Source organism: Lampetra planeri, chromosome 28 (genome assembly GCF_965212315.1).
Source record: "Lampetra planeri chromosome 28, kcLamPlan1.2.h2, whole genome shotgun sequence".
NCBI lineage: Eukaryota > Metazoa > Chordata > Hyperoartia > Petromyzontiformes > Petromyzontidae > Lampetra > Lampetra planeri.
In genome coordinates, this window is record NC_136134.1 from 2,599,163 (window position 1) to 2,621,256 (window position 22,094).

The 22,094-nt window shown below is 45.3% G+C and overlaps 1 protein-coding gene across 4 annotated transcripts in view; it reads right to left on the minus strand.

Moving 5' to 3' along the window:
• The window catches only part of ATP13A4 (ATPase 13A4), a 66,481-nt gene that overhangs the window by 35,314 nt on the left and 9,073 nt on the right, over positions 1–22,094 (minus strand). For 3 of the 4 annotated variants that reach the window (XM_078607670.1, XM_078607671.1, XM_078607673.1), the window contains exons 2-5: positions 19,358–19,467; positions 6,212–6,385; positions 4,260–4,421; positions 82–152 (exon numbers count right to left, since the gene is read on the minus strand). In XM_078607670.1, coding sequence (XP_078463796.1) covers positions 82–152; positions 4,260–4,421; positions 6,212–6,385; positions 19,358–19,429 — 479 coding nt within the window. In that variant the 5' untranslated portion in view covers positions 19,430–19,467. Of the gene's footprint in view, positions 1–81; positions 153–4,259; positions 4,422–6,211; positions 6,386–19,334; positions 19,468–22,094 lie in introns of those variants that run through there. The other variant, XM_078607672.1, reaches the window with a different exon arrangement.

Sequence of the window (22,094 nt, forward strand, 5' to 3'; positions counted from 1 at the left end):
ATGTTCAATTTCTGAATACTTTTCTCAATGGCTGTATACTGATGACATGAATGTCACGTGTGGTTATCTCGCGACTCTTACCCCAGTCTTTCAAATTTCTCCATCTTTACGTTCCAAACGTAGCGAATCTTCTGATGATCAAAGTAACGGATCTGTGGAGACACCAGCGAAACAGGCGCAGTTTTAGTACGAGCCTATATTGTAATACCAGGCAATCGATTTATAGATACCCCGCTAAAATAATCGGGTAGAAGTTATTATCAACACCTCTACACGTCTCCCATCCATCTCCATACAAGTATTACATATTTTAACTCCCTCCTCTATAAGATGTGAAGCCATACCCCTTTCAGAATATATAATCACCTGTTGAGAAGAAAGTCACGGGGTAATTACAAATATCTATAAATGGATCAGGGTGAATATCACAAACAATCATTTAAAACAGAATGCGTATTAAATCATTCGTTCGTTTCTCAGTCCGCTTGTCCTGGCTAGGGTTGCGGCGGCAGCATGTTGAGCAAGGCAGTCCAGACCTCCCTTTCCCTGGCGACAGCCTCTAGCTCTTCCTGGGGAATTCCCAGGCGTTCCCAGGCCAGCCGAGCGACATCGTCCCGCCAGCGTGTCCTTGGCTGGCCCAGGACACGCTGGCCACCCACCCCCTCTCGTGCGCCGTGCCGGCCTTCATATGTTCTCGCTAACAGCACTTGCCTCAACAGTCTGTTAAGGCTATACTGGGTGATCTTTGTCTTTGTAAAGTGTGCTATTAATCCCGGTGACTAAAGTTCGATTCCCGGCCACGATTCCCAGCCACGGTCAGCGTCGTTTGATATCCAAACTAATCCCACCCCTCCAACAGTCCTACCACCTTTGACGCACACGAACCAGTGTCGAAGTATGGTCAGACTAAATAATTCATGAATTGTTGCCGCCTAGTAAAGAATAGTAACCCATGCTAAGTTAAGGTAAATAATTATTCCTTATTGCTTCCCGACGTTAACATTGCTCGTACAGTTTAAGACAGTGATACATAGGACTATGTTGAACGAATGTAATAGGAGTGGTGCCTTGTAGTGCTACTTTCATCATTCGTATATGTGATGGACTGCTTTTATGTTCTTAATTATATATTGGGCGCCACGGTGGCTGGATGTTAACTACCTCGCCTGGTATATAGGTGGCCATGGGTTCGATCCCAACCCTGACGCCTGCTGTATATTTGGAGTTTGCATGTTCTCCCTGTGGTCGTGTTGGTTTTTTTGATCCGGGTCCTCCGGTTTTTCCCTCCACATTTAGAATCAACATGCATTTGGACTATTTGGCTGCCATAAATTTCCACGTGATAAGCCACTTCGTTGAGCTATCATTTGTGGCCAGGTCGCTTCTGAAAAAGAGCTACGTAGCTCCAGTGGGGCCTTACCTGGTAAAATAAAAATAGTTTCATACATTGAGCAATGATGACACCATTTGCAATTATATTCGTGTTTTCTTTGCCGCGTTTCAAAGTGTTTTCTCACGCATATTTTTGTCTACATACGGAGAATGACATCAAGTGATCTCAACGTAACACCTAGCAAAGCAAACCAATGTTCCCTGTCACTTGTGGTCTTAAATTACCTTTGATAGTGCTATAATTGTGGATAACATGATGGTAAGCATTCAAAGAAAATGCACACGTGTGTATATATACAGATAGTCCCCGACTTACGATGGTCCGACTTACGATATTTCGATCTTACGATGGCGATAGCGATATGACAAAATTGTAAAATATTTTACATTTCGCGCGGCAGGCAAACGCAGCAGCGTACGAGGTACGATACTGTACATTGGGACGCTGCCGGGATGTACTGTACGCATATAGTTTATACAGTACGGTACTGTAAATTGCTCTGTTTTGCTAAATTATCACCATTCTTTAAGACTCCTGGGTAGGCTAGGCCATTTTCGACTTAAGACTTACGATGGGGTCGTCGTAACGCATCTCCATCGTAAGTCGGGGACTACCTGTATAGACCCATTTCACGTGGCCTTAAGTGCACATAGCCTTGCACAAGCTCCGTGGTGACGTCATTGCCAATTAGTGGCGAATGGCGGTTGTTGTTTTTGTTGTTTTTGTTATATAGACCCAGTGGGGAGCGGTGGAGCAGCGGTTAGCGTGCTGCGCTACGAACCCAGCGACCCGGTTTCAATTCCCGCTCGAGGCCAGTGACAAATATCTGAACCGGTCTTGGGCCTCTCCTATGTCGACTCAGCTTAAAATGATTACCTAGTGCGATGTGTAATCATCGCCACTGGGGAGACAAAGCTGACTAGGCAGGGTGCTGGCCACCCACCCCCTCGTGGGCCGTGCCGGCCTTCAGAGGTGCTACTCGCGAACAGCACTTGCCACAACAGTCTGTTAAGGCTATACGGGGTGGGGATCTTTTGCTTTTTACAGACCCACAGTGTCATCACACCCACAATGACTGCACCTAATAAGCTATTCTCTGTCAGCACACTCCCAAATGAAATTGTAACAAACCAATCCAACAAGAACTGGGGTGGGGGGCGGGAGGAAAGTTTGAGGGGGGGGGGTTCGGGGGGGTGGGGGAAGTCGAATTTGATCGCACAAATCGGACACAAGGTCTCGCGTCAGACAACAGAAACACGCAAAGGGTGTTTCTTGTGTTCTCCTCTGCCGTCACAGCCATGACATGCCTTGTGTTTACGGCACCAACCAGCGGTGTTTACATGTCCACATTAAATATTAAAATAATATTGACTTATAATAATTAATATAATAGGACATCGGTGAAAGAGAGCTTTATATCTCATCGGATTCCTCCAGGATAAATAAAGATTCTGACTTACAGACTGGTGCCAATCCACCGCTGGATGAAGGTCTCCCCACGCCGTGTAAGGTCACAGGGGTTGCTTGACTATACTTCACCAGGTTTGGTGAAGGTGGTGTGGGAGGGGGGAGACCGGTTCGGAGATCACTCGCCACAGACGTCATCTTTCTGTGGCCGGCAATCGAACTCAGCTTCATTGGGTTCATAGGCCAGTTTACAAAGCCACAGTGCTCAAATGAGGTGCGCACACTCACACTGAGGCAGTGCTCATCTCCTGTTCATAGCCCAGTCTCGGTGGTGGAAGTTCCACATTCCTATGGAGGAGGCGAGTCTCTCCATAGGACAGCCACTGGTTGTCTTCCCCACAAACTGGTACTCACTGTATTGACCCCGGAGGGATGATGCGGAGTTGAACTCGCCACCAATTGCGAACCGCTCGCTCCACCGCTGAGCCACCTGGTAATGTTGTCACGTTTGTCTCAGCAGAGAGATAATCCCAACGTTGGGCCAACGTTCGCACGCGGCTGGAACCGTTGGCCCAACTTTCCCTGTTTCCTGGGATGTGAGTTTGCAGACGTGTACAGCCCTTCTGTCAAGCCACTGCTGGATGAGGGCTTCCCCATGGCATGCGGGTCCGTGGGGGTTATTTGACCATACTTCACCACCCTGGTCGGTGCTGGTTGAAGATGGGGAGTATAATAGTACATTGCATTACAATTGCAATGGAGGGCTTAGTAAATCACACACGGACGAAGATCCCCCGTGTAACCATAACAGACTGTTGAGGCAAGTGCTGTTAGCGAGCACCTACGAAGGCCGGCACGGCGCACGAGGGGGTGGGTGGCCAGCATCACGCCTGGCCGCCTTTGTACAACTCGTGGCAATGATTACACATAGCACCAGGTATTCATTTGAAGCCGAGTCGACAACGGGGAGGCCCAGGACCGGTTTAAATAATCATCACTGGTGTTGGTGGCCATGAGCAGGAATCGAACTTCGTAGCGTAGCACGCTAACCGCCACACTACCGCTCCCAATATGCACGTGCGCACGCACACACCTTTAATATTCCAGCCGAAAACCGCTGTCATTTAGATGGTTGAAAGTTGAAATTTGCAGGGCGGAAACGGAAAATTAGAAAAAAACTCACAAGCTAAGTGGGTGAAACACGAGGGTGTGTGATGCGAGCACCGAGGAAGGAACACGGCGAAACGTGTGGGGCACAAGTCACTGTGGGCAGCTCGCAGCCCCACTCATGTCACTTGAATGATGGCTCGTTGATGTCGAGGGGAAAACCGGAGGACCCGGAGAAAAATCCACACGACCACGGGGAGAGAGACACGCAAACTTCGAATTACCAGGTGTGGTAATTAACATCTCGCCACCATGACAGACACCATCACCGATGAGCAACACCCGCACTCACCTTCATTTCGGGCTGGTGCAGGGACGAGAATATTTGCGACTTTCCGCTAGCGACCAACGCGAAGTCGCCACGCAGGGCTTCATCCCCACCGCCACCCAAGTGGGAATTCTCACGCAGCTTCAGCCAATCCACCTTTTGCCTCGACCACGTCTGAAACTCATCCTGCACGTAAAATGCGAGATTACGCAGAACGTTGTTCGTTTGTAAAATGTATTTTTTTTCCATAATAAAGATTTTTTTTGTTTTGTTTAGATCGCGTAAATATAAATGTGTCGTTAAACCCGCTACAACCGACGCAGCCAATTAGTAAACTTTGTTACATAACCAAAACATGCCAATTAGTTACGAGTTCAGCACACCGGTGTATTGGAGAGTAAACCCACAATATTTATAATTCGAGTACGACGTTTCGCTGGTAATTACAACCAGCCTCATCAGGTGACAGCCAACATTGGTCTTGAAGGCCTACATGTGTGAGGCTTTTTTAAAAAATGTCCCCGTGGTTTCAGGGCCAGCGAAGTGTAAGCTGCCATCTCCAACTACAAGTCGGTGAAATATCTCTGCCCTCTCTTTCTGCCTCTGCTCTGAAGAAGGGCCATTGCCTGAAACGTCAGCCCATTACAGTCCACGTTTTGCTGCTGTAAGGTCTTGCTTCTTGGCTAATGTGGCGAGTTCTTTCATTTGTGTTTGACCACCGATAACAGTTCCCAAACTTTCCATGAACAAAATATATAACATGGCACCTGCAAGACATCATTCCTATGTACTTGTGCAGAGGGGAAGATTTATATTTTTGCATCTTTTTTAAACGACACTATTGGCACCCCAGGCTGTAAATCAACAAACTTATGGCAGTACCCCGGCTCTCGCATAATGTCCGTGATGCAGTCATTTTTAGCCTGTTGATGGTCGGCCATGCGGCAATGGACTCATCTCGACGAGCCGAACACGATGCACTATTCAGAGTTGAATTTTTCGATAACGGATTTTTTATGTTAATGTTAGGCGTTTCGACATCGCGGAGTAGCACCGATTTCGAATTGATTGGTACCCCAGTCGCGGAGTTAAGTTCACCCCTGGAAAAAATAGTGTCCCAGAAATAAAATATTTAATTGCCTCGGCCATTTTGTATTATTTGGTACCCCGGGGTACCGCCATAAGGATCAACTGTCAAACTATCGTGTATTTACATAAAATTATTAGCCAAACTTATTTTTACGTGGGGCCAAACTTTTCATCCATGTAAGTGACATACACCTTCCACAGTTACATAGGTCATATATATTTTATTTTCCAATGCTGCCAATTCGGTGGACTCTTCACATTAATCTGAAAGTAAAAAATTTGAAAGGTGTTTATAAGCTGGGAAAATAAACACTCGTTTCCATTGGCAGCCCTGAGCCAGTGGTAGAAATTTCTAATTCCCATGGCAGAAAACCAAGTGTCTTCATCAGCTAACCACTTGCCGACTTCAAACAAATTGGTACTCGTTTTATCAACCAGGTGAGACGATAGGCCAGGATGTCAGTCGTGAATCGACTGAGTGTTAAATGCTTCAATCAATGTGGCAATTGGTAAGGCATCAAATCCAACTGCAACGTCAATTCAGGAGTAAAGAAAAAGATGCTGGGCGAGAAGAGTTACCAGAACGTGGTGTGTAAAACCTGCTGCTTCACCAGACAGGCTAGCGAGATGAACAGACACGTTAAAAAGATGGAGAGACACGTAAGACGGCGAGACAAGCGAAACGGACAGATACCTGAGATGGACAGATACGCGAAACAGACGGACAAACACGCGAGACGGACAGACACGTAAGACGGATGGACAGATAAGCGAGACGGATGGACACACGAAACAGACAGACACGTGACACAGATTGGCAGACACGCGACAGATAGATGGACGGACACGCGACACAGATGGACGGACACGCGTGCGACGGTGCTCACAGTCGTGCGGAGGAGCAGAACGTCGGCCTCGGCCAGCGAGCAGGGCACGCACTGCAAGCGCACGCGCCAGCGCGGGTGCCAGTAGAGCAGCAGCAACAGGAAGCCACAGGACAGCACGGCTCCCAGTACCACCAGCGCCTGCCGCCAGCGCACGCGGCGGAAGCCGAACACGGTCTGTGCGCGGCACAGGGTGGGGGGGGGGCGAAGGGGATGGTCAATTAATTCCGGTGGCAGGAAACCAGAGCACCTGTTGGGGAATACCCACGTTGTGCGAGGGGGCAATGCTCTATTCCCACAAGTCCACACTTGCCGTACCGCGTTCTCCTGGCAAGCCTGAGTTATGTGTATGTGCTACGGTGCTGGACTGCAGGCCACGTGCATAGCTAGTACCTTCTAAATAAATGGGGTATTCCTTTTGTAAGGTGAATTTAAGCCCAAAGCTTGACCATGCTGGCTTCATATGTCAAACACCAACCTTTGAATTAATGTATTGACTGGTACCTTATTCACCTCTGAATCGCTTGGGTATTTGCAAGGAACACACCCATAATTAATACTAGCGGGAAGTACCTGGCGTTGCCTGGGCGAAAAAGACACACACACAGACCCACACACACAAACACATCGACTTACACACACACATATGGACTCACACAGACATCCACTTTAGATACACACACATAGAGTTACACACACAAATCGACATACACACATACAGCGACTCACACACACACATCGACCTAAGCACACAGACATGAACTTACACACACACATGGAGCCACGCACACACATGGACTTACAAACACACACATACATTAAATAGACTCACACACACATTGGCCGACACACACACATACAGACTCACACACACAGACATAGACTTTAGATACACACACATGGAGTTACACACACATATCGACTCACACACACACACACACATCGACTTCCACACACACATATGGACTTACACACACATATGGACTCGCACACACATACACATCGACGTACACACACACACATCAACTGACACACATAGACACACACACACATTGATTTACACACTCACATGGAGCCATGCACACACATCGAATAACACACACACATGGACCTAAACGCACACACATATGGACTCAAACACACACACATCGACTCACTCACACATCGACTTACACAGCAATCCCCGATGATGCCACAGCTAGAGCAATTTTCTCTCTCTGCAGCTTTGTAATTTTTCAACAATATTTAGGGCATTGACCCTCCCTGCGTGCTCCCCGCTTTGGTGGAAAGTAAAGGTGCGGTACGGCAAATTTTAAATGGGTGATGTTCCCACGAATGTAACAAAACGATAGACGAAATGCAATGAGCTGTATCTAAGAAAGTCCAACGTATTTAGCAGTATAACATATTAATCAGCATCGCAGTACTACGTATCAGTAAATAGTGTGACGTGAGCAATCAAAACAATAGAAATGCATTGAAGAAATAAGCTGAAATAAGTCTACAGCAGTACGCACAGGTAAGTTGAGAAGCAGGCTACAGTCTAGATTATAGACTGGCAGCACACCGACTCAATGACATAAGCTTGCTGCAGTCCACATAAAAAGCTGGCAATACGGTCAGCAGCTGAAAAAGCAGGATACAGTCGACATGAAAGGCTGGCAGTACACTGAGTGAGGTAAAGAAGCAGGCAACAGATTATAGACTGACTCATAATTGGCAAAAGCTAAATTAGCAGTATAGATAATAGTGCCAGTGCACTGACGTTAATTAATCAGCAGGCAGCAGTCCACAGCACAGACTGGCAGTACACCGTCGCAGCGTCATAAAAACACAACTTAAAAAATTAATATTTAGCAACCTAATAATGGAAAATTAGTTTTCTGCACACAAACATTATTATTGTAATATTTGCCAACTTATTAGTTTCATAATAGTAAACAATGAACCTGAGTTCTTAGCGAAAGATTCAATAAAATTGTACTTTAAATTGCCGTGGTGAGGCCTAGTCCCGTGCAGAGCCCGCGGCCTCGCCTAGATTGCCCAGCCGGAGGAGGTGACACATTGCGCTATGTAAGCGCTATAATATTAATATCTACGGACTTTATATCGGGAACTGCACGCATTGGGGTGGGGGGGGGGAGAAGAGGACATACGACTGTGAAGAATTAACCTCAGCATTGTGTGTATATTGTTTAAGCTTTGTTAACGTGAATGAATTTTTTTAGTGATCGTGTGTGCATTGCTAGGGGCTACTCCTATCAGCGGTTAGTGCATGCGCAATTATGTGCTTTGTCCCGCGCCGGGCGGAAAAACTATGTAAATAAATAAATACCTATAAATGCACAAAATCGCTAAACTAATTTAAAGGTGACGGATGTGAAAAAGGAATAGCGCTTGCCAACCGGGGGGCTTACGGCGTGGTACCTGGCAAATTTTATTTAACCGTAAACCTCACCGTTTGAGAGCCAAATCCATCGCAAGCGCGTGAACACACACAGATAGACAGACAAAAAATTACTTTTATAGGTTAGAAGAAGAAGATAGGTGAGAGATTTCAACGAATTTAGACATTTATTTTTGGGAAACCTGGAGGAGAACATTGTTGTGAACTTTAACTGCCAAACAGCAGGCTCACCATTTTTTTTCCACATTACCCAAAGGACGTATTTCCGTCTGTGACTTCTAAACAGTAACCGATTTCTTCTTTCTTATCTACGTACGTACGTACGTATGACACCAGGTCTTGGCTTTTATTATTGAGTGGCAGAGGGGGCAGGGTAAAAACACCTATTATTGTACTATACTTCTCTGGTACCCTCACCTTCACCAACAACATCGGGGAGCTCCTAACTCGCCGTTGGCAGGTTACCAGACCAGCTTCAGGGGAACCGGATATTGGTGCTACTCGTGATGGCAGCGTCTACATTGAGCCCAGGGTGATTGTTCTAGTCAAGGTCACTTTTAGACTTCAAAGTCATGTCTTAGCTCGAAGGCAGAAATACTAATTATACAATTTCTGCAACTGAGTCCAGTCCAAACCTCCCTCACCACCTCCCCCCACTCCTTAGTGAATTTTATTTGGAAAATCTGAGAGATATTTACACAATTTAATCCAAAAAAACTCTTATGGATAACAAAATGCCCCTTTTCTGGTTGAGTTGGCATGGAACGACCCATGCCAACTCAGTTTCAAAGACAATGCATATACAGTGATACCTCGGTTCACGAACGCTTCGGTTCACGAACAACTCGGTTCACGAACAGAAAATTTCATAAAAATATGCTCCGGTTCACGAACTCCGCTTCGGTTCACGAACAGGAGCCGCGCCCATTTTTATGCTAATTCCAGGCTGTCACATGGTCGTGATTTCCTGTAGGAAGATCGTGGAGAGAAGCAGAGACACAGAAAGAAGTACTGTGAGTACTGTGAAGACACTTTCAGTGACTTTTTGATTTTTGGTGTGCTTTTTAGCACATACAGTACTGTACTGTACTACTGTACAATACTGTACTTACTGTATTGTACAGTTCACCCGTTTGAGTGCTTACTGTCTCCCACCCGCCTCCCACCCGCCTTCCTCCATGCCAGAAGTCATCTCAAGCAAGGTTAGTGTTCTTTCTTTATACATTACTATACTGTACAGTACTACAGTAATCTGTATTGTCATTTGTTTCATATTTATGTGCTTCAAAAACCAAAAAAAGGGTCAGAACGGATTAACCGGATTCACATTGAACCCTATGGGAAAATGTGCCTCGGTTCACGACCAATTCGGTTCACGACCAGAGTCAGTTCACGAATTAAGTTCGTGAACCGAGGTATCACTGTATTACCAAAGCATGTTTGTTTGCATGTTCACCACAAGTACGTGTGGTTAATGGAGACTTGATCCCTTGCAAAGGGTATCTATTTGGTGTTTGAACATCTTAACACCTCCTGTTTTATTGACAGAAAGTTAAAACCTATTCTTATTTTTAATACTTTGAAATTGACAAAAAGGTCCCATGATATGGAATGACCCATCTGTAGTCGCCTGTAAGCATGGAAGACGATGTTAAGGAAATCCAAAGACCACGATGCAATGGCACCAGGGGCGGTTTCTTCATTAGGGCGATTGGGCGACGCACCACCAATGTCATTCAACCACAGAGTCACGCTAGCCGTCACTGTGCCTCTGGATATAGTCCAATCAGCGTCATGCTACGTTCTGTGGAGTACCGCCTCTTTTTGGGCGATTTCCCTCCAGCTGAGAATCGCCCCGAGTGGTCCCATAGACTTACATTCAAAGATGTTTTTTTTCGAACGGGGGCGCTGCAATGCATTCTCTATGGCTTCCGGGAGGGTTCGCCCTAACGTGCTTACGTCATCATACGTGCTTACGTCATCATACGTAAGCACGTTTCATCCAACAATATAATTTGTCGCCACCTAGTGGAAACTTTAACAAAAGAAACTTGAGTGGTTTGTTTTAATAGTGAGTATACAAACAAACAAGATGTATTGTAAGAGTCACTTTATTTTTCATTAATATTAAAGAAGTGAAGTTGCCTTTACATGCTTAAGCTGTTAATTTATCCATTGCATGGGTGGACCTTATCCTTATCAATCATCCAGACATTTGCCCCCCCTGAGAGATTTTGCAGGAGCCGCCACTGAATGGCACAAACAAAAAGCCTGTCCCGAGGCCACCCATGCTCCTCTTTACAAACACGGATGGACATAAGCAACAATGCACACCTTGCCCACTGTACTTAAAAAAAAAAGTTAAACAAATAATTTGGTGCATTGCAATGTGTAATTCGCTCAAGGCTTTTGCCTGAGCAGTGCCCAGCGACAAAGACCTGATTATATATCTAGGAATGTATAGAACTCACAATGGAGGGATTTTGGGCACCGCCCCACAATGGTTCCAACTCCTAACTTGCGAACCGTGCGCAATACGTCACTTATGGGCAGTTTTAGATCTTCGGTTGTATGTGGAGTCCGAAGACGCTGAGAAAGACTGGCCCACGTGCTCGTCTTCTCACGTCTTTACTATATTTTGGTTCTTTCTTTCTTTTTTATCAGGTAAGGCTCACTGAGCTGTGTAGCTCTTTTTTCAGAAGTGACCTGACCACGGATGATCGCTCAACGAATTGACTTGTCACGTGGAAATTTACAGCAGCCAAATACTCTTAAACGCGTGATGTAGATTCTAAATGTGGAGGGGAAAAACCCCGGAGGACCCGCAGAAAAATCCACGCGACCACAGGGAGAACACGCAAACTCCAAATATACAGGTGTCAGGGTTGGAATCAAACCCATGACCTCCTCCATACCAGGCGAGGGAGTTAACATCTCGTTTTGCTCTCCGGAGCCACGAGTGCCCTCCTAGTGGCTGCCAAGGCACTCGCTCGTACTCCTCTTCGGGACACGTGCTCGTCTCTGCATTGGCTTTTAGTTCAAACTCGCACCGAGTTTAAGAGACTCCTACCTGTGATCAAGCCTTAAAAATGGGATTGCCCCATGGTAATTATTTTTTTACCGCCTTCATCGCTCAAATGATCGGTTAAGTTCTGTGCTAATGTGCACATCACTGTACTTTACGTTACACTTTATGTTTTCCGTTCAATTGAAGTTCGATCTGTGGCTTGAAATGAAGATTTTCCTATGGGTGTGCCAGTGTGACAAGACACGATGTCATATAAACAACAGGGACTTGATCACAAAACAGCCTTGCTCTTACATACTGTGTGTAACAGATGAGCAGCAGCATAAACATTGGTGAAACTGTTGGCCATATTCTAGCACAGCTCTTTCAGCCTCTTGACACGGATTGCATCGTCTTAGTTAAGTGTCTTTGTGAGTTGATCCGATTGCCTTTTGGATTTTCGGATGATAATTCTCGATTGCGAAGAAATGCAATGGCTTCTTCTGGACGTATGTCAAGATCACGTAAATATATGCGTACACGGTTCAAAAGCCTGAGCCGACTCCACTGCAAGCGTTTTTCATTGGTGAGGTGTGAGGGTTTCATTGGTGAAGTGTGAGCATTTCATTGGTGGAGTGTGAGTGTTTCATTGGTGAGGTGTGAGTGTTTCATTGGTGAGGTGTGAGTGTTTCATTGGTGAGGTGTGAGTGTTTCATTGGTGAGGTGTGAGTGTTTCATTGGTGAGGTGTGAGTGTTTCATTGGTGAGGTGAGTGTTTCATTGGTGAGGTGTGAGGGTTTCATTGGTGAGGTGTGAGTGTTTCATTGGTGGAGTGTGAGCGTATCATTGCTCATACCGAAAGAACCAAGAAGAAAAACAATTACTATTACTTATTAGTTAAGCACACCGCTGTGTTGGAGAGTAAACCCACAACATTTACAATTTGAGTACGATATTTTGCCGGTCATTGCAACCAGCCTCATCAGGCGACAACAACATCATCAGGCTGTCGCTGAAACGTCCGACTCGAATTGTAATTGTTGTGGGTTTGTTATACACGTTGTTGTGGATTTACTCTCCAACACACCGGTGGGCTGTAGTAGTAATTAATTGGTGCGTTGTTTACGTGACAAACCTGGCTCTGTCGGGTGGTGCAGGATTACGACGCATTTATACTTATGCGATCTAACCAAAAAATCTTTATTATGTTGTGGGTTTACCCTCCAACACACCAGTCGGCTGAAATAGTAACTAATTGGCACGTTTTGTTTTCGTGACAAACCTCACTAATTTGCCGAGTTGGATGGTAGCGGGTTTAACAACACATTTATATTTACGTGATCTAACCCAAAAAACCCTCTATTGTGGATAGGTATGCGGATGATAACTAAAACAGGGTTGTTTTCTGCAGGTTCAATATCAGAAGGTGTGCGGGAATGAATAGCTACTTTTCACTGGGGTCAGCCTGCATCAAGTAGAGAGTATATCTCCCACAGTTTCCTTTCATGTGAACAATGTTCAGTTGTGACTTTATCAATAGAAACCTTAAAGGCTTATGAATGTTCTGTTTGTTCTTTAAGAGCCATTCAGCAATGAAATCAAGTTGAATGAGTTACAGGTTATGCTAGCCAACTGCAAACAATACAAGCCCTTTGCCGATGCTGCTCTTAAATTTCCCCGCACCTTCCATTAGCGTGGTTGGCTACGTACGGCGCGAAAGAAGTTCAACGTACATCAGCAGTAATGATCTATCCACTGCTGGATTTGGGCCTCCCCAAACCGTCGCCATCTCTCACGGTCTTGAGGTGCAACGTTCTATCGAACACCTGCAATATATGTGTGTTGAACTTCTTTCGCACTGTACGTAGCCAACCGTACCAACCAGAGGTGCGGACATCAGATACTGGGCATGTAAATTAAACTGTGTGTGTGTCAATAACAGAAAATTGATCAATAAATCAATTCAAGCTGACACAGAAGTACTGATGGCACGGATCAAATTTCATTTGACTCAACGGAAATATTCACGACAGAGTGCCAACTAAATAAAAAAAAAGACACCACCTTTAGGTTATGAACAATAAAAAAAACTGCAGAAGAACATATGTGCCCAACTGGGACAGGACAAACCCGACAAAGCAGAATCGATTCTGGCATTGAGTCATCACCCCCAGCCATGGCAAGTCACTGAACTCACCAGAGTAGTCAGTGAGTGGGAGTTGGGGGTGGTCAACATTCAGACGAGTCGAGTGGAGAACAAGAACCACACAGAGAGGCTGCGGCTGCTAAGAGCACTCGAGGCAACGCGACACTCCAGCCGACCCTCGGGGCTTAGAGCCACAGCACAAAGCGGTGCTTTCTTAAAATCCCAGTAGAGCTCAGGAACCAAGCAGAGGTTTATTACTGCGCTCTGATGGGTTTGTCCAAGGAAGTGCTTCAGCAGCTAGCTAATGCACCCGGACGCCCGGTACAGGTCACAAGGTATTTTTCTGCCACATGAGAACGGAGTTTCGATCGATGCCCAAGGGTTGTGCCAAACGTCAGTGCTGTGTTCATGTTAAGACCGAATTTCCGTTCGACTGGATGACATCGCCATACTATACTGATGACTCCTACAAAGGATGAAACAGATCCTGCTGCTGCCTAAAGTAATGCGGCGACGATGTCAAAACTCTTGACTGGCATGTATTATTACTTTCACCTGCAAAAAAAATTGCGCCTCGCTACAGAAAACAAATAGAAACTTTTCGAGGAACAGAGGGCGTACACACCCGAGCACTTGCATGGGTGTTACAACGGATGCCTTTGGTGTGCCATCGTATTTTTCTTTTATTATCGTCATGCCTCGGTTAACATTGACATCGGTTAACAGTTTTTCGGTTAAAGTTTCGCATAGGACCCCGTGGTTGACTAATGTCAAAATTCTGATTTAGTGGTACGTTTACATTATGCATGAGGGCACCAACTTCTCCTAATCCGAGAGCTCGTAAGTGGGCTGAGCACGGCCTTCTTTGTTGCCACTGTGGCGACGCTGTGTTTTTAAGACTGGCCCGACAGATTTCCCTCCTTACCTTTCCACCCCCTGCCCCCCCCCCCCCAATATAAATGTTCACTTCTCTGCTCGAGCGCCCCCCAACCTGAGTGAGGCAGTGAGCAGCCCAATCTACCCCCCTCTTCATGAAAAGCCCTGCCGCGCCAGATCTCGGGGCTTTTGTTCGCGTAAATTTTGCGCCCGCCCCCCCCACTTCTTGTTCTGTGATCGGTGCTCTATACCGGGGGTTCACGTTGAGTTGAAATGAAAATAACAATACAACAAAAAGAGTGAGAGATGGCTCGACCAGCATCACCACCACCCCCCCTTTCATTAATTCCTTCCAGAAACGGGTTTTTTCCTTCTCTCAATTGCACGATTTAATTTCGCCATCCTCACTTTCCTTCCCTCCTCTTCCTCCCTCTTTCTCGTACTCTCGCCTGGTTGGTTTTCCCTGCTTCCTAGATCAGAGCCGAGGAGCACACCGTGATTACGCGCATGGCCGTCGGTCAAGCAGAGAGTGTGCCATGGTGGCAAGATGTTAACTACCTCGCCTGGTATGCAGGAGGTTGCGGGTTTGATTCCGACCCTGATGCCTGCTGTATATTTCGAGTTTGCATGCCTCTCTCCCAGTGGTCGTGTGGATTTTTCTCCAGATCCACCGGTTTTTCCTCCACATTTAGAAACGTGCGTTTCGTGTATTTGGCTGGTGTAAATTTCCACGTGATAAGCCACTTCATTGGGCTATCAATTGTGGCCAGGTCGCTTATGAAAAAATATAGATAGCTCAGTGGGCTTTATCTGATATTTTTTTATTTAGTTGTAGTGTATGCCACGTCCTATTGCCTTCATGGTTAGTTAGAAAATAAATAATTAACTATGTAAAGAAACAAATAGAACTGGCTGTTCCTGACAGGTTGCCCAAAGTAGGTGGGCACACCTCGATCTCAGCTGTTGTTCACTTTAAGTACAGGGCTGCTATGGAGCCCAGTAGCGAGGTGTGGCAAGCCTCAGGAATGTGACAATCTGCTAAAATCTAGACTTGTCCACACGGCAATGTCCGTGTGCCAATTGTGACTAACAGAGGGGACAACGGAAGCATTTTGCCATTTGTGTAAAAAGTATATGTTGCTGATCATAACCGTGCAATGTATATTGCGTAATCTATATATATAGAAAAGGAAAATTTGTGAATATGTGTCTGTTCAAAATGTTTAGCATACTTGCCGACATGCAACAAACTTGAAATTTGGCATGTGGGTACTTTCCAGACTTTACACCATGCAAAAATTCTTAAAATAGACTTTTGTATTTTTTGGGGGGAGGGGGGGCGCAAGAATGCATATATTTTGCACCGCAAGTGAGCTGTGACGTCACATCTCTGTCATGTGACCCGCATGCGCAAGCGTCACGCAGTGTGCCTGCTGACGTCACGCATCCCACCCCAACCCTCCGCGAGTAAAGTGCCATACAAATGTGTTTCAGGTCTAAGGCGTTCTTCGCGCAGCATTGCTGCTTTATTATTTGAGTCGTTTACTGCCGTACGCACCCTGAAAGTTGTGTGTGTCTGCAGCAAGCGCGTGTATGTGTACCTATGGACGCGCGCGCATGTGTGTGTGGGGGGAGCGGTAGTGTAGTGGTTAGCGCTATGCTGCGCTACGAACCCGGCGACTCGAGTTCGATTCCCGCTCACGGCCAACACCGGTGACGATTATCTGAGCCAGTCATGGGCCTCCCCTAGATCGACTCAGCCTCAAATGAGTACCTAGTATTTATTTCTAGATTTGAAGTTTTTATTCACTACTGCAATTTTGCTGTGGCGGTTCCACCTGAATACGGAGACTTGTGTTGCTTCAGAAACGTCGTGATTTAATTTAGTTGTTTTCATTTTAATTAATTATTTTTTTTACCTACGTGACTTTACCGAAAAAAAAGCTAAAAGTATATAGTACGTAGTATAATCATAAGGGGGACTGTCTCCAACTGCCCGTAAGCCTCCTACACAAAGGCTGATCTTAACACCCCTGGGTACAAGTCTCCAATAGGTCTACACATCTCCCGGTCCTCCTGCCCTACACATCAGCCCATCTCTTCTTTAGCCCATGCCACACCGACTTCGTCCCTCTAATTTGAGTCAGGCAGTTGATTACCTTTGCAAAAAAAAAAAATACGAGGAACTCTGATTTAAAAAAAAATTGTATCAATTTCCCTCCCTTTTGATGAGCGCATTTGTGCACACCCCATGAACCAATTCACTAGGGTGGCCGAGTTTAAATGAGGCCATGAGGCGTAATGAGTTATTACTTGCAGCCGATCACAAAAAAACCTTCAGCTGCTCGGGCAGCTGAAAGACTGAAGTCCATTAACATCTGAGGAGGTTGGCACTATCTCCCGCGTTACACTGTAACATGTGCCGTAAAATATTTTCTAAAATAACGTTTTATCAGCAACCAATTCACCGGCAATGTACCCATATGCCCCCCTAGCCCCCCGAAACCTCACGCAAGCGTTAATTATTTACCAAGAACAATATTAAATGGAGCCACAGAACTCTGACAACTCCAGATGACAAGAGCCTTACAACTAATATCGCTCCACAGTAGATATACCGTGTAGATGGTATATCTATAATGCACCTTTGCATGTTAAAAGTCAAATTTAAGTCACAGGTGCCTCCCGTTATAAACAAGAAATGGTGCGGCAATTTAAAACGCAAATACATATTTTTGTATTAACGTCATTCTTAAATCAATCATTTGTTTTGATAGTTAGTGGGGCTGCACCAGCAAGTGCGTGTGATCCTGTGTTTCAGACACAAGAGTTGAAACTGGGTTCTCCAGTGCAATGTTTTGAAACGTCGTGATACCTACGTGACTTTACCGAAAGAACCAAAGAGTATGGATTCCTGCAGTCACGAAAGCTTCAAGTTAAGATTTAATGTTTTGAAGGTTTTAGCTCAGTCACCGGTGACTGCACAACAATTATATATATATAAAATACCTCTTTATTTAACTTGCCTCGATTCAGTTCTGAGAATGGTTTACGATGTTTTGCTTGCTGAGCAATGGACACCCGCTGCAGGGCATGTGAAGGAATGCCCCTGGCGCGTGGATAGAGAGGCGTTTGGAAGAGACCTCAGAAACACCCGTGTGATGTCATGTTCCAGTGCCAAGTCTCACCCAAGGTGACAAGGCAGCGACTGCGAAAGTTCCCAAGTTGGAGCATTCTTCTGACCCGATGCTGATGTTACCATTGGAATTTAAGTGGGAGGGTAAAAATTAATTTAAAAACTTCTTCAATAATAAAATTAATAAATTGGAAATGATCACGAATGCAAAAATATAAGCCAAATCTTTTTTTATACAAAGGTCTTTGCTTTCTGATGCCACTGCCATAATGCTCATTCATCATTAGACCTCTTTTGCCAGTACCAAAGTATAATAATAGGGTTATCCCCTTATTATACTTTGGTACTGGCAAAGAAAGAAGGTCTAATGATGTAGATGCTTACCCCAAGCCCTCATTACTTTGATAGTGCATTGTCTTTGAGCTGTACGCCTTTTGGCGTCCTCTGGTCTAGCACAAACTGAGACGAGGCTCAAAGGCAAAAAAAAGCCGTCTCTGGTGTGGACCAATCAGTTTCAAGGACAATGCATATATTATCAGTGTTTTTTTGTTTGCTTTTTGACCACAAGTATTGTGGTTAATGCAGACATGATTCCTCGTAAAATGGTTTCAGTTTTGTTGCCAGAAAAAAGGGGGAAAACCCCTATTATGATGCTCATTCAGTTACAAAGTCAAACACAGTGATTTCCTGCTCAAATGACCACTGAGCCGGTGGTTCTCACCTCTCGTTCAGAGCTCCGAGCCATGAGTGAAAGTTCAATGTTCTTATGGCGGGGGGGGGCGAGTCTAAAATTGCACCTTTCTTCATTACTTTTTACTCAAAATACTTAACGAATAATTGTACAGCCCTTTTTATCAGTGCACTGCTGAAAAGAGGTCCCAATGTATATTAGCAATTAGGGTGGGGGGTTGTTTGACCATACTTCACCATGTGGGTCAGCGAGGGCTGGTGAAGACTGGTGCTCAGGACCTGTTCAAATATTATCGAAACATGTTGACCGTGGCCGGGAATCGAACTCAGGTCGCCGAGTTCATAGCGTGTGGCACTGACCACTCCACCCCATGTGTCAAACTTAAGGACACCTTATATTCATCTCTTTATGAAACAAAACTCAATCTGCTCTGCCAATACAAAATGTCGAAAGGAGAGATATGTACACAATAAGAATACGTAATAAATGCACCCCCTTAGCTTTTCATTATGCCACATAAAGCACGTTTCATCCACCTTGGTATGGATACGAAAAGCACCAGGTACAACAGAACATTTTGTACATAGCGCTGGCATTTGACATCGTGTGTTTGAAGCCGTCGATGTGAAAACGGCATTACACACAAAGCAGTTCGCCGAACAGTGCTATAACCACTGCAAAGACTGGCAATAATCGTCTATTAGCGCAATGCCAGTAAAGTCTATTGCTCTGCTGATACGTTTGCAATTTAAGTGCAGGTTCAAGTTACCCGACTGCCCAGTGCAGACGGTAATTAGGAGTAGGAACAAGGTTTTTCTGACGTCACTCACGCATCAAGACACTGCCAAAGGTTCACAGACGTACCATGCTGGGTGCGTCGTACCCACCATGTTCTCATCGTCGCTGGCACTGATAAGACTCTGGTGGGCGGCACCAGATGGCAGTTGGTCCAAATCCATCGCCTGCGGAAAGTTCAGCTTCCTTCTTGCTCTTCTTGCTACAGATGACAAGAGGATCTGGTTATTATAAGGAAATGTAGCCACAGTGGCGCCTGGTATACAGGGAGTCGTGGGTTCGATCCTGACCCTGACGCCTGCATATTTGGAGTTTGCATGGTTCTCCCCGTGGTCTCGTACATTTTTCTCTGCGTCCTTTGGTTTTTCCCTCCACATTTTAGAATAAACACGCGTTTAGAGTATTTGGCTGCTAAAAGTTTCCACATGATAAGCCACTTCGTTGGGTATCATTTGTGGCCAGGTCGTTTCTAAAAAGAGCTAAATAGCTCAGTGGGACATACCTGGTAAAATTAAAAATGTTTACACTTTAGTGTTATCATAATTCCAAGCGTGCACCTCTCCGTGCATTTGTTACACGTTCTCTTTCATTGTCTACGTTTCTATTCTGCACGTTGTGGCCGACAATATTGATTGAGAATGTTTGCTTTACCCACACACAATGGTAAGGTGTGCAAAGTAATTACCAAGTAATCACCACTGCACTACCATCAAGAAAAAAAATCACAACAGTGTGGGGGGGGAGGAGGGGGAGGTTCACACGGCACTTTAGTGACCGAAATAAATCCAGTCCCTCATCCACGTGGGTTAGCATTTTGTAGGAGCACTGCGACTTTGCTCGTTCATTGTTTAGGTAGAAGTGTATTTCCGTCGGGTGAATTGAATGCCTCTCCGTGCAGGATAACATCCAAGCACAAACCCGCAACCCGGAATCAATTTCATTCCTCTACGGCAGTGATTTTCAAACTCTTTTGGCCCGCCGACCACTCAGCTGGTGTAAAAAAATTCCGCGGCCCATCCAAGACCCACACGCCTGGTGAAAAAACGCAATCACTTATCTCTCCAAATACCAGTAATATTAAATTATTCATATTACCGGAACAGAAAACACGTTTTTTTAAACGCAGCCGTAGGATATTTGTTTGGGGGGGGGGGCATTTCGATCTTAGGGTTAGAGTAGTTAAATCAGAGTATTTTACCTTAAATTAATTGATTAGTATTTTACTTATTATATTTTTAAAAAATGTCCGAAACAAAATGTATAATAAATGTTGTCATAATTGTCTGGATCAACTTTCATCCAGATCACAGCCCCACGGGGACCACATGGAGGAGGGTCGCGGATCCACCACCTGTGGTGCCGGGGACCACCACTGAGAACCATCGCTCTAAGAAGTAGGTCCTTAATCTTCTTATTGTCGTACGGCTGCTGACGTAGATGCTGAACAACGACTACAATTTCACATCCAGGTGCTCAAGCCCAGACAACCGCGTCAGCAGCAATGGAGTGGATCGCTGTGATGTCTCCTTCATATTTGTGGATCGGGCATTAATTAAATTGGTTAATCACACCCTAAAGTCCATCCCAGCTGAGACTCAAATTCGCCGTGCCAAGACATTTGCGACCGCCACCTTTTAAAACACAATAATAATACGATTCGATCACCCTGGTTAAGTGGCTTAGCCCCCTGCTTTGGAGGAATGGCAGTCATAAAAAATGCATTAACATTTCACACATTACATTATTTGGGGACGCTTAGCAAACAGATTAAAACCACCATTTCATGGCCAAAACGCATGACAGTCCACTCTGCCAAGCTATGCTGTTATCGTCTTAAACAGTACTTGGCTATTATTGCTCTTGCAAGAACATACCATAGCCACACACACCAGTATTGCCAACATCGTATGAAATATGATACACAGTACAGCATTGCGTTTGCATTCTGTCGAGAAGAGGTTGCAGGGTGAAACACACAAGTCGCTGAGTGGGTTATATTTTGACACTCGGGTTTCCTTTGTTTACATCTCAAACCCTTCGCTAAAAACACGACGTTGTGCAATTGGCCGAAGCGTTAAGGGTCCGATGTAAAAACAAAAAGGATGCCACCTCATCTCAATCTGCTCGCGTCCACGTCCTTTTTTAACAATCGGAGCTTTCTGTCGACACCCCCCAAATTCCGCTAAACTGGAGATTGCTCCTCTTCTGTCGCTGTCTCCCATTACCTCTCCTCTGGCTGCTTCGTACGGCCATTTCACTTCCCACGTTCCAGTCCAGCTTCTTCGTCTTCTTAGTCTTCTTCTTTGTCTTGTTCTCCACCGCCACCGCCGCCTTTAGTATGTAACTTTATGAAACTATTCTAGTCTCGCCTTTTCAAAAGCCGTTCCATCATTGTCCTCACCTGGGGCGTTCCACGCCTCATCCCCCCTCCCCTCCAATAAAAAGTTTGACACTTTAAATTATCTCCATGCACGTTCGTACTATTTGCACGGTGCCCTGAGATGCGGTCACGTTTCGACTCTTATAAATGAAAATTGTATCCTACGTTATCTCCACATCGCATGCAACACCGCGCATTCAAATTTGCGAGTGGAACTTTTTTTTGCCAAGTAGACCTCTCCCATGGAGTCTGCAATGTAAGCTACCACGCATATTTGCACAACTGCTCTCCCACGTAGTCTGATGCTACATTGCAGGCTACTCGGGAGAAAGATATGCTAATTTAAACCAGTTCAAACCGGTTTTCACAAACGGTTAACCAGAACCAAACCTTTAAAAACATTATTTTGAGCCGACTGAAATGTGTGACCATAGACCGGCTCAAATGGC